At 40.1% G+C, this 12,901-nt stretch overlaps 1 protein-coding gene across 1 annotated transcript; it reads left to right on the top strand.

Annotated features, from left to right (window-relative positions):
• The first annotated feature begins 1,112 nt into the window (after window positions 1-1,112).
• LOC139115697 (uncharacterized) lies at window positions 1,113-11,268 on the top strand. Its single transcript, XM_070678003.1, has 6 exons — window positions 1,113-1,478; window positions 4,048-4,659; window positions 6,883-7,113; window positions 7,411-7,493; window positions 9,451-9,727; window positions 10,218-11,268. The coding sequence occupies exons 1-6, from the start codon at window positions 1,166-1,168 to the stop codon at window positions 10,475-10,477; spliced, it is 1,776 nt and encodes a 591-aa protein (XP_070534104.1). The 5' UTR covers window positions 1,113-1,165; the 3' UTR covers window positions 10,478-11,268.
• Window positions 11,269-12,901: the final 1,633 nt, after the last annotated feature.

Raw genomic sequence — 12,901 nt, 5'->3', positions numbered from 1 at the left:
AGACAAATTTTATTGTTGCTTGCGTGGCTGTTGTTGCAACTTGTAGTCTGAGCCATGAATTAGTGTGACCTTTAGTATCCATTGTAACACCAGCAGGTTTTATTTTCGTTGTTCTTTCGGGAAATGCTGACAAATACTTTTTATGCATATTAAAATATGAAATGAAAGAAAAATGATGTCATACATGTACAATACAATAATATTTCCATATGTGTCATTAGTGTAATCACGAATCATGCGTCATTTAGCCGAAGTGGTCGTTGCATACTGCACAGTATTGGGGATGGACACTATATTGAATTACTGTAAATGCGGTTCATAACTCATCAAGATACAATATTCAGGCAAAGAAATTAAAAGTTCAACCCATTTATATCTGGCGTTTGACGACACCATAGGTACATAATGTGCTTTGTTAAAAGTTGCATGTTCCATAGCATTTTTGTGATGCCCTACAACCATTCTCTCGATCCATATTGCGTTTTTACCGTATCCAGCTGTACCATTAAATTCGCTGAACATTATGATTGTTAACCCAGTAAAGCCCTGAGGTGACGCACGCTTTTAAAACTTTACATGCTTTGTTCAAGTTGTTCATGAAGTTCAGACTTTTGAATCGTGCTTCGTAAATCACATCGGTGTTGCTCATTTGCACAGACCGTATGGACTGCAGTTCACATTGTTCCTTTTATATTTATCAGTCTACATCGGCACAGTTTGTAACAAGTGCGGGTCAAAAGTTTCTAGAGTACTCAATCGGTCAAGTATTAAACTTTAAATCGAGGTTTAGAGCCACACTATTGTTTTAAGTTTGCGGATTCCGAAGCAGCACAAAGATTGGTTTCACCACTGTTACTTCAGTTACTTGTAACGTTAGTCTGCTGTGCGCCTACGCAGCCCATAGACGTGTTTGACGTGTTTATAAACAAGTAGGCTATATGGGCCCCGTATGCAGGCGCATGCGCATCCAGCAAGTAACTGTGGTTTCACTTTAGGATTTGTCCGCCCACCTCAAATACCTGGAATTTGATCAAAAACATCGCCCTCACCGACATGGGACGGGATACGGAGGAATCGTGGCTATATATATGCACGGGTAAGCAGGTCAAAGTGCAATTCACTGTTCGCTGCTGTCGTGGAATCACTCTCGCTGTGGTAGGACGAAATGGCGACGCGAAAGAACCATAAAATTCTAGTGTATTCAAAGCTAGTATCTTTCAATACAGCAAAGGAGGCGGTTATTGCTAACCTCCAAAAGCAGATAATTGACGAAGATAAATACTTGAGAGGCACCGTCGAGGTAGCAGACTATGGTGGCTATCAGCAGAGTCAGTCTGTACAATTGTGTACCATCACTGTTGTAGTCGTCATCGACGCCAGACAAACCCGAACGCTGGTCACTCCTCATCGACGAGACAAACATGTGGACCACTGGGACGAACTGGACATGCTGCAGAACAACGTAACAAAGCCAAAAGGTACAGCAGTCGAACGACTTAATCAATATTTACGTTTATGTTTGTCATTGACGATGCCCTAAGCTTACGTGTCCTCTTTGCCATACTCATACTATAACCTGCATAATTGGCATAGGTGCCGCCGCCTATAATTCGATCAGTTGTCACACTGAGTGTAAACATATTTATCAATAAATCTAAACGGCTGCAGAGTTTTCAGACAGCGGTGTGTAGCAGTCTTTTCAGTGGCGATGTATAATATGCTATCAAATTCGCACCACGCAATTAGTAGATTGAAGCTCGTGTGTGTTATCGCAAAACCATAGGCCTAATACGTTAACTGGTGTTTCCTCGGGCAGAGATCCTCCAGCATTGGTTAATTAGGGAGACAATACTACGCCTATCTAACTAAGCCGTGCGGACCGCACGATGGTATTATCAGCCGCAGCTAACAACGGCCAAGTGAACTTCTTTTCATTTCGAGGGTATTTTAAATTCAATTCCCTTTCTGACGCTATTTTGAGTGATGAACGAATAAGCTTATGAAGCAATTGCCTTTTCGAATGTAAATTGAATGTGGAACTCGGTATTTTGGTAATGATTTTGATTTTCGGATACCAAATTCACGAAGTGTTTCATTGTGCTACCAAAATAAAAGTTTGTTTCTCATCCTCGCGCGCGTCAATTCAAATCCGCTGCGTCAACCTTTTTTACTGCTCATGAGGAAATAAACCGCAAAAATACGCGACGATAGTGCTGTAAAAAACACAGTGCTATATAAAACAGAACTGTAAACAAAATAACTGACACTAAAATTCCATTCAGGACTGTACACATATGTCACTGTTATAGTAAGCTGTCAAAACTCAGCATTGCCGCACTAAAAGTCAAACCACATCACTGTTGCTATGAAAAAATATTAAAGCAACACTGCTGTGCACTTATCTCTTCGTGCATTCATATGTTGTTTTCATGTTTTTGAGCGTTCTTGTTGGTTGAAGAATAAAAAAATTAGAAAAAAAACCGCGTCACCGCATCATTTTTGCAATATGTTGAGGATAAGAAACAAACTTTTTATTTTTCTTGGCCTAATATAATAGAATATTTCTCCCGTAAGAAATGTTTACATTGCTACATTTTTTTGCTGGCGCGATAGCATTTATACCCATACATAGAATATCAAGGAAAGCGAAACTGACATGCAATCACGTCAAGTTCAGCGCCAGGAATAACTATGATGCGTCACTGTCGTTAGATTTTCTCGCGTCCTTTCCCCAAATCTCAGTTATATTGGCTTCAACACTTTTGTTGTCTCATAAGACTACATAGTATCAGTTCTTTTCATGTGTTCTCTTGAGTTCACGCGATTGACACAAACAGTGCTGTTGTAGTGTGAGAGCCTGTTGACCTACATGTACTATGATCAGATGATAAGGGTACGCATTTCCGACGAAATTGACTTAACCTTGTGACCTTTAGGTAAAGTTGAAGTATTTTAACATCATAGGACCGCCCAAGACTAGAAACAGCCTCATTTGTAAGCGGGTCAATTTCAAAGCTACTGGGGGGGGGGGGGGGGTGGATGTTATGAATTGCACGGTGCCTTCACACACTTTTTTCCAAAATTCTCCTCATATCTGGATATCGGAGACCTGCAGATTTACTGATTCCGCCACGAGAAGTCCCTTGTTTGATCAGAGCGAGATCAGGAAAATGAATCTGTTATCATATTTTTGAATTATGGATTTTTAAATCACGGTATATTGGAATAATCAAAAATTAAAGAAAAAAGATGGGATTGATTTTCTACAAAACAATGATCAAAAATCACCGTTTTCATGAAAATCACTGAAAATCAATACAAGCCCTTCATTTCATGTCCACGCAGTAAATTAAATGCCCACACCTTTATCGTACAAAAGCACGTTTGAAAGATACACAGCCTGGCCTGATAGTCAATCCAATGCACTAATCAAAGGACTACTACTTAAGTAGTAATACGTTACTCAGTAATCGTATTCAGATTTTGGAAAGCACTATAAAGCGCCCTATTATCCATTAATTATGCCTGCCCCGGCAAAACTTTTGATTTGCGTCATACAGCTCTGGTGTAGACATCAATCTGATTAAAATCAGATTAGATGTAGAGTACGGCGACGTCTACTCACGCGTACGCGGTATTCTCTTGCAGATGTAGTGAGAGGCGACAGCAAGAGAATACTGCGTACGCGTGAGTAGACGTCGCCGTACTCTACATCTGATTTTAATCAGATTGGTGTAGACGTATATAGTTGCAAATACAGGCTCCAAAAGTGCAGCTATGGGAGAAGCGTTAGCAAGTGGGTGGAAGAAATGAGGTCGCTTAAATTTTACTTTTTTTGACGTGAACTTTGACCCATGATCACGTATCACATGTAATCCCGACTCTTCCGCCAGAGGTAAAGAGTTTTTTCTTGTCATCATGTATGCCTGAAATACTTTTTTCAAATCAAGCATCAACTGAAAAAGACCTATATCATGCGGTATACTAATGCCGAACAAAACCCCGACATACTAGTGAAAATAAAGACCATTATCATTTATACTATAGGTTCTATCATTTTGGTAATCTATGGCGACGAAGAGTCGAAGAATCTAGAAGAAGATTTAGTCGCAGACCGATGGAGACTTGTCTGGAAATTCAATGATGTGTTCGCTTTGGATCTGGTAAACAAAAATCGTTGTTTCACAATATTTGAGAAGTTTAACGAGGGCCAGTGTCGAGAGATAAGAAAATACATTCAATTGTTACCGCTTATCCCCGTGTACATAGGGGAGACCACCGTAGCTGTGTTTGGTGACGGAATCGAAGAGACGCTATTCGATTCTTGTCTGAAGTACCATCCTTTTCTGCGACCCGGTATTAATCAGCAACCATTAAACCCATCGTCACAAAATAGTTTTGTTGCTTCGGCGATCCCATTTTCATTTGGAAAAAGTAAAAGCAAGGATGGCAGCATAACCCTCTATTGCCACAAATGTGACGTGAACGAACTTCTAGACGGGACCCTGAGAGCTGTTAGCGTGGATAAGAAACTGGAGAAAACCTCATGTGATTTATGCATCGTTATCGGCGACCAATCCCACTTTGAAAAATTTGACAAAGTTATCCATGGTGATGATGGGGACAAGAAATTAAAGGCCGCAGTCATAAATTTAATTGGTAAGAGAAACACTACACTCATTTATTGTAGTGTATACGTTTTATCTTCCAAAAATAGTGTTTCCCTCTGCCTATACCGACGCTGCAGTGTTTTCGGTAGCAATTATAACTTCGAAAAGTGTCTTCGAATTTTCTGTAATCTGCCTTAGGTTTTTTACGGACTTTTTAGGGGGTTTAGACTATATATATATATATATATATATATATATATATATATATATATATATATATATATATATATATATATATATATATATATATATATATATCGGATTATATATTTATCACATGGACAGTCTTCTTACTTTTCGTTTGATGTGGATGGATCAAATTATAGTCGAGGATTGCAAAAATATTGTCGCGATCTCGGTTTTATTTCCCGGGATTACTTTCAATTAATGAGTAAAACGGCCCATCGCCCTGGAGATATGCAAATATTACTCGGTAGTTTCATTCATAAATCAGATCAAGTCGAAATTTTGATACACCGAATGCCATCTTAACCAACCAATCAAACATACGAATTTGGTCCCGACGCCAAAGGAAGTCTGCCGTGGGCTGGCAAAGGGGGCTTCACCGCGCTAGCGCCCGGCAGCCATACTAACATAACCAGAGTTATTTAGAATAATTTTTTCAAATATATTTATGAAGGGAAGGCAACAACAAGATCGAAACGGTAATTCTTCTTCTTGGAGGTGTCGTGGCTTTCAAAATATCACGATCTTGGCGAGCCTGAAAAATTCAGTTCGATGGCGCCCACTGATTACTGTGACCCAAATGTGGCCACAAAGGACCATCACCACGGTACCGGTCTCCGCCGGAGTCAACTTGATGTTTGCAGTGACACATATCTCGCCCGTATAGATACCCCCAATTTTGTCACTTGACGGAAACACTGTTCTATTGTCCGGTTCAACTTTCGATAATACATCCATAGCGCTGCACGGTGTGCACTCAAGACTTCAGGCAACAGCTATACCTGACTGCTGATGTCTCCGCTACTGTACCAGTGCTACGCTTCAGATAGGTTCGATTCCGATCGAGGATTTACGGAATTTTTATGTGATGAAGGAAATTTATTGTTGTTCGTCGAATGATTTGATGTCTTTTGCCTTCTATGTCGCTTTCCGTAGATCATACGGTACCATTTATTCAGTTGAACTTACGTTGAGGCGCAGCTTTCGGGTTTATTGCCACACCAGGTTCAACGGGTAGCGCCTATCGACACGGTCATCGTGTGTATAGCCAGAACCGTCCCAACGGGTTCAATGTGTCACGGTGACGTTGAGCCATCCGTCCGAGTTGAGCACTAGCCGCGACGGCAACTCCATTCTATTCTACAAAAGCTTTAGAGACTTGAAATTTCGTTGGACATGCCTTCCTTGTTTCCATGTCTGGATTCATCGCATTAGCTCACGTAGATCAGGGCATCGATCGCTACAGACCGGCCTGTGCATGAAATCGTCACGGCGAAGTGCAGGAAGAAAGTTCCGGTTGTTGACGTAGGACAGGGGTAATTGGAATTTCTTATCCGTCCTGTTCTATGTCACACAGATGGCGGATTCGGGCCATAAGCTTCGCCCCAAGTACCACCTTGTACCAAAACTACTTCGCCCCAGTATAATACCATCATAAACTACCAACTCGTCCTAAACATTGGTACCAAGATGTATGCTGACATAAACATCGTTTTTACCTGCAACTTGGAAGCATTAATGTGTCAAGGCATTTTGGCTATCACGAACCATGTGATAATGAAGATTATTGCTATTAGATAGGCCGAATAGAATACAGTAATTATGATAGTTTTTCTCTGATCTTCGCTACACTGTTGCTATCCAAATGTGACATTCTGTGGCGAGACTCCCTAGAACCCTTGTAAAATTAACGTTGTTCGTTTCTGTTTTCCCGATTTTGATTTCTGAATTTAGAAAACGAATTTCAGATTCGAGATCATATCGACAAAACTAAATTCGAAAATCGTGCCGAATCTGAATGGTGAGAACAAAAACATGCAATATCTGAATTAGAACTAACTCCAAAAATTCAATTACGTCTAAAACCGAATTCGTCGATTTCTGGAAATATTAGAATTTTACTTGGCCGCCGTTAGGCACGGAGCCCAAAGTCATGTAATTACCAGCTGAATGCTTTGCCCATGGACAATGTCTCATAATGTAAGACGACTGATCTGAGCAACATTGATTTGTTGCTTGTTTGTAGGCCTCAATCCATCGAGTATGTTCTCCTCATTTCTGCCATCTCAAAAGGATGAGAATGTAATAGAACACTACAAAAAAAAGCTGGAACCCTTTGTTGAAGACACAATGATCGTAAATTCGATCTGGCGGTATGATAAAAAGAACAGATTCGAAGAAATTAGGTCTACATATGGTCTGGAGGAGTCATTTAAGTTATATGGACTGTATAGATGTTTGAAGACAAAAACAAAAGGTAAGAATGTTTGACAACTGGGCCCACAACAATATGGCATACCTGAACTGCTTAAATTCCTAACAGATCACTGCAAATTGGAATGGCAATGTAGACCCCTAACTGTACCTGAGTCGTTCTCAAAGGCAAGTGGCGTGGTTTTAAGTACTGTGTCGTTAGCCATGTTATATTTGGATTCATGGAAAGCTAATAAAATACATTAAAGTGCAGAAAATAATTATCAAAAGATGCTGGAATTTTTCTTGTCGTGACTCCGAGTTTCACGATTACTATCATGCTCATTCATTTTCTAAACAGAAGACCTCAATAAAGTGTATGGTAATCAGTGCATCGCATTGTTTGGAAATGGTGACTCCCATGAAGTACTGGCATTTTTAGCGGTGAGTTCTGCATGGCAGGATTGCGGAGTGAGTAATTCTAACCAAGCTAGAGGGTTTTGGAGTCGTTGACTGTGCGCCCCCTCCCCCCACACACACAAATCTCTGCTGCAGGCAAATTTAAATATTTCAATAATCTTCTTTCAGTCCTGTGCGTGCCCAACTGGCTCAATAAACATGGTAGACTTTCAGATTTTGATAAGATCTCTCCAGGTAGAGATGCAAACTTTCCATACACTGGTGAAAATAATATATATACACTAGTAAAAATAATACATAATCTACTATAACTTTGATGTGCTATTACGATGTGAGCATGCGTGCGTGAGTGCTTCAAGAACTCTACAACGTGTTGAGCGGTCTCAGTCAGAAAAATGTAACAACTTAGCCGGCTATTGAACCACTCTTTTTGGGAGTGGAGATTTAGCCGAGCGGTTCTGTCTGTGGCCTCTCAGCTAGGCGACTGATGCCGTATGTTGTGGGTTCAAATCCGATTGAAAACTAGCCGTATTTTCTACCCTGGGTTGGTAACACTGCTGGTGGACAGAATTGTCCCCGAGGTTATCGTTCGCCCAGTTAAAGCGATGAAATTCGTTTCTTCGCTTCGATAAAGTGTGTATGTGCGATGTGAGCATGCGTGCGTGAGTGCTTCACGAACTCTACAACGTGTTGAGCGGTCTCAGTCAGCAAAATGTAACAACTTAGCCGGCTATTGAACCACTCTTTTTTGGGAGTGGAGATTTAGCCGAGCGGTTCTGTCTGTGGCCTCTCACCTAGGCGACTGATGCCGTATGTTGTGGGTTCGAATCCGATTGAAAACTAGCCGTATTTGACAGTCGCATCTGCAAAGCTGACAACCGTTGGGGCATCCATTTTAAATTGTCGATTCACTTCCATGTAAGCTGGAGCAAGGTGTGTTCCTTTCAAGTGTTAATGGATAGAGGATCGATTCTGAAACTGTTATCGATTTTTTTTTTGGGGGGGGGGTTTGAAATATTATATATAAAAAAGACATAAAATGCATACTGTAATATAGCCTGACAGTTGCTTAGCATTTTACCCTTGAATTTAATTGTAACGACTGACAATCGACTGACCAGCAGTAACCCCCTGCACGTGATGCATCATTAAAATGATCTCCTCTTGTTTATTTTCATGACATTTGAAGTAGCAGCATTGTTCTAATCTAAGAACTGCTTATGTCACTCTGAATCAAGACCCCCATGCTCGGCATTGAGAGATAGTTCCATCCTGTTTGACATTGTACTTGGCTGAGAGCGACCTTCCTCCTTTTCGACTTGCTGACTTGTCTTTAGTTAATTATAACGCATGCCAAAGTCATGACAATATGCAGATTCTCGCTCAATGTAAACTGTGCATTTTAGTGTGTTAGACGAAGAACTTGCGGAGAACTTGCGAAGATCGCATGGCGATGACTTAAGATGACATATGACCATGACCTGACGACTATTGTTAGACTACCCTAGTCATAGAAGTTTACCGTGTAACTTGTGAGTTACTCAGCTAATAAAGTACGACAACTTACAGTATTCCTGTGTACCTGTTGCCGTCTCTCCTACTCCAACGTTCTACCCCAGAGTGTACTTATCAAAGAAACCTATAGCTACCCGCCACTCAACCACACTGCATGACAATATTATGGAAAACGCGCAACATCCAAAAAGTGGGTTGAAATGTCGTCTGCGGCAGGGACTGGTGTGGCTACTCCTGAGACTCGCTAGCTAGGTTATAATTATCCATGCCGCTACAATTTCTATACGAATATTGGCACACAATATCATATCATTATAACGATTAATATCTACCGTTTTTGTTGAATCGATATCATAACAAGGTTGTTTGGGAAACACGTAGTATGTTTGTTGCTTTGCATTGATTTTGTTAACTTTAGATGAAATGAAATCAAATTTGTTTCTGTTGACTAACTTTCCACACTTAGGATCACGAGATATGTGACGAGAATGAATGTATATCAAGTGGAATGGCTCCTAAACATGTGAGATACGCCCTGGATAAAAAATTACGGGTATTTGACTTTTGCGATACAGACACGAAGAAGTCAGGCCCAGCAGACTTCGTACAACGTATCAAGACGGGTGTATTCCAGTTGAATAAAAACAAACACGAGATGATTCATGCGATTGTGTACGCATCACAACACGATATGGAGCACGACATGGTTTTATCTAACTTAGAAACCTCCAGTGAAGGCGAAGGTGAAGACTTGCTTCCTATTTCTTGTTGGAGGAAGTGACCCAATTAGATTATAGGTCTCTGATGGGACAAGTAAAGTTTGAAGTTGATGTTAGCGTTATTGTGTTTATTTCATGTTGAGATGGTTTTAGATACATTTCAGCTTTCGCAACTTCGGAAACGTACTCGGTCATTATAGCCAGGAATCTCCACTTACATGATATTTGTGGTTGTCAATTCTCTGTAAATAAGAAAATGACACCTAAAATGAAATGGAACTGAAATTACTGAAATGCCATACCTTTATAATCTAAGACTGCAAGTGTACAAGAATAAGGATGTTGTGTGCCTGCAAGGTCTGCCGACACATACCTAGCAGGCTGATGAGACAGCAGTTTTCACACATCAATCAAAGATGTGAAGTACACTTTTCAAAACAAATGGGAATTGATATATAATCGGATCAGAAAGCCCTTGCAAACGACCCTTGCTAACTTAAATTTTTGGTTTCAGATTGCAGGTTACCAATATTTCTTATTTATGTAACCAAACAAGCCAATGGTACAAGTAGCAATGACCCGCATGGTACTAATCAAAGAAGTGATGGGAGTTCGATTGGTGCTATGGTGTCTGATGATGAAGGATCACTTCTACGTAACAACTTCTCCTTTACATTAGCTTCCAGGCCAAGGACAAGGAAAAACTTGGCAAATTTATTTGACATACTGACTTTATCTAAAGATTACCAAGATTCACAGAAACCAAAAAAATGACTGTGCATAGCTGGAGTCACGTGCTACACTTCTTCTCTGTCATCTTAATGAGAAAAATCTCAGTCCCGTAACTTTTGTTCAACTGTAACAGTAAAAAAATACTCCTTCCTGCTTGGATTTTCAAAGTTGGTAGTTATTATATTTTTCTTTCACAAGCTCACTTCAGGCCACGTACAGTGCTCTAATTTTTAGCGACGACAACAAACGCACCAGCAAGGTATAACTGAAGACTACCTTGCTTGTGCGTTTGTTGTTGACTTTGTCAAATTTAATCCAGTGATAATCTGGTGAAAGCGTCCACAGATTAGTAATTTACCCTTGATTACTTTGGCTAATTAGGCACTCAAACTCATCAGATAATAGACGCAGCATGTTGATAAAACGTATACGCCAGATTGTCAAGGGCAGTGCTAAGTTGAGACCGAAACACCAAAGGTTGGTAGAATATATCTTTATTAGCGATACAACGAAATACCTACCCACCCCTGGGGACGGACATGTAGACAACCCCTTGTGGTATTATTCGTACCATTTGTTACGTAAATTCGACGTTGTGCAACCATGCAAGTTTCGTCCTGAAAATAAATTACGATTGCAGTTCAAAACGGAATCATTTGGATATTGTTGACTAGTACGGTATTCAATCAAAGCCGAAGGTTTCCTGCAGATAAATTTACCACCTCGGATGTAAGGTCAGGTGCAGGTTATGAGATTGGTCCATTGAGCAGTATCAATCTTAATTAGAAGTGCGAAAATGCGACAATGAAGCCATGATTTCAACTTCCCCTTAATATCTCAAAAAGGTCGTTAGAAGTTCAAACTGCAGACAGGGGTTGAAACAGAAATCTGTCAAAAAATCTGAACAGCAATTGAACATGCATATGCAGGGTATGCATGGCACAGGCGTGCCATACTAATCACCTATACCTGGTCATGAGGGCTATAGCGCCAGTTAATTACCCTGATGGGGCCGTGCGTTACGTGAAATACATTGCTATTCCCTATGGCCGAAGAGGGAAATAGCGATGTGTATGCACCGTAACAATCCATTGCGACAAGTACACTTGGTAATTTCTACACAGCAGTAGCAGTGGTACTAATTTCTTCACAAAAATATCCTAAAAGCATACCTAGGAACATCCTTGGTTGCACTTGAATCTTTGTCGTCGATGAGCTGTTCAAGTTCCTACGCCGTTGGAATGGAAAATTTTGCTTCTTAAGAGAGAGGCCCGTTGCTCATCCCAGGCGCTCATCACGTTCTAGTCACCCGCCATTGTTTCAAAGCTGCAGACGACACTACGTGTGTGGTAACGTGACCAGGCAATTTTCCAAATTCGGCCAAAATCTAATTTCCTATGGATAAAAGTATTTCAAAAATACCCACTGACGTCACTTCTGTCGATTCAGTGGGGACTAGACGTATCTATTTTCATGTCACGAGCCTCTGACTAAAACAGCAAGATTGTCTATTTCAACAGCGTAGGAACTTGAACAGCTCATTGACAACAAGTTTCAATGCTACAAAGAACATTATACAGTATAATAAGGATATTTTTGTTTGATTGTTTGAAGAAATTGGCACTACTGTTACCCCTGTGGAGAATCGGCAGTAAAATTCTCATCGTGTATTGTTTCACTGCCTATAGGCCTACATCAAAGCACACTTAAAACGAGAGCATGAGATGTATTGTGTTATGAAACATTCTATAACTCGGTCTGTATTCGGGCTATAGCACCCGTTTATTAGCCCCCTGACCTTGCGTTACCAAAAACACATCGCTATACCTCTCTGCCTATAGTCTCGGAAAATAGCGATGTGTTGCTGGTAACGCTGAAGCCCTAGAATTTAATATAGGCCTACGAGTGCTGGAGCCCTCCTGAACTGGTAATAGGTGTTTACTATTGTGTGCGCGGTAGTCGAAATAAAGCCAAACCCATCCCCTGAACGTAATAGGATTTAGGGATATTAATTTCCCGATAATGAACAGAAAAGAAAAATAGAAAAATCTAGACACATTAAGGGTCAGTAAGTTGGGTAGGAACTCGAAAATAGTATGATACTAATCGAGTCTAGCCCCCTACAATTCAAAATCATTGAATTTATATCATTTGCTACAGAGAGCTATGTTGAACATGGCTATTTAAATAAATTCTGTATCAATGTTAGTACATAATTTATAAAATAATGTGCTAAGATAAAATATATATGACAGAAAAGTAATATGTTAGACAAGTAAGAGATGACGTTTCAAGTCCTTTAATTTTTAACATAATTTAACTTGGATTTAACAGATCTTATACCTTCTGGGATTTAGTTCCAGAATGTAACAACAGTGTATTTCATTGAACATTTTCCTGTATTAGTAGTATATTTAGGGATGAGAATATTTCCCTTATATTTCGACCGATTAGGAAACGAATGAA

The sequence above is a fragment of the Ptychodera flava genome, chromosome 17, assembly GCF_041260155.1.
Source record: "Ptychodera flava strain L36383 chromosome 17, AS_Pfla_20210202, whole genome shotgun sequence".
In the NCBI taxonomy this organism is placed as follows: Eukaryota; Metazoa; Hemichordata; class Enteropneusta; family Ptychoderidae; genus Ptychodera; species Ptychodera flava.
This window is presented reverse-complemented; position numbering and strand designations above follow the sequence as displayed.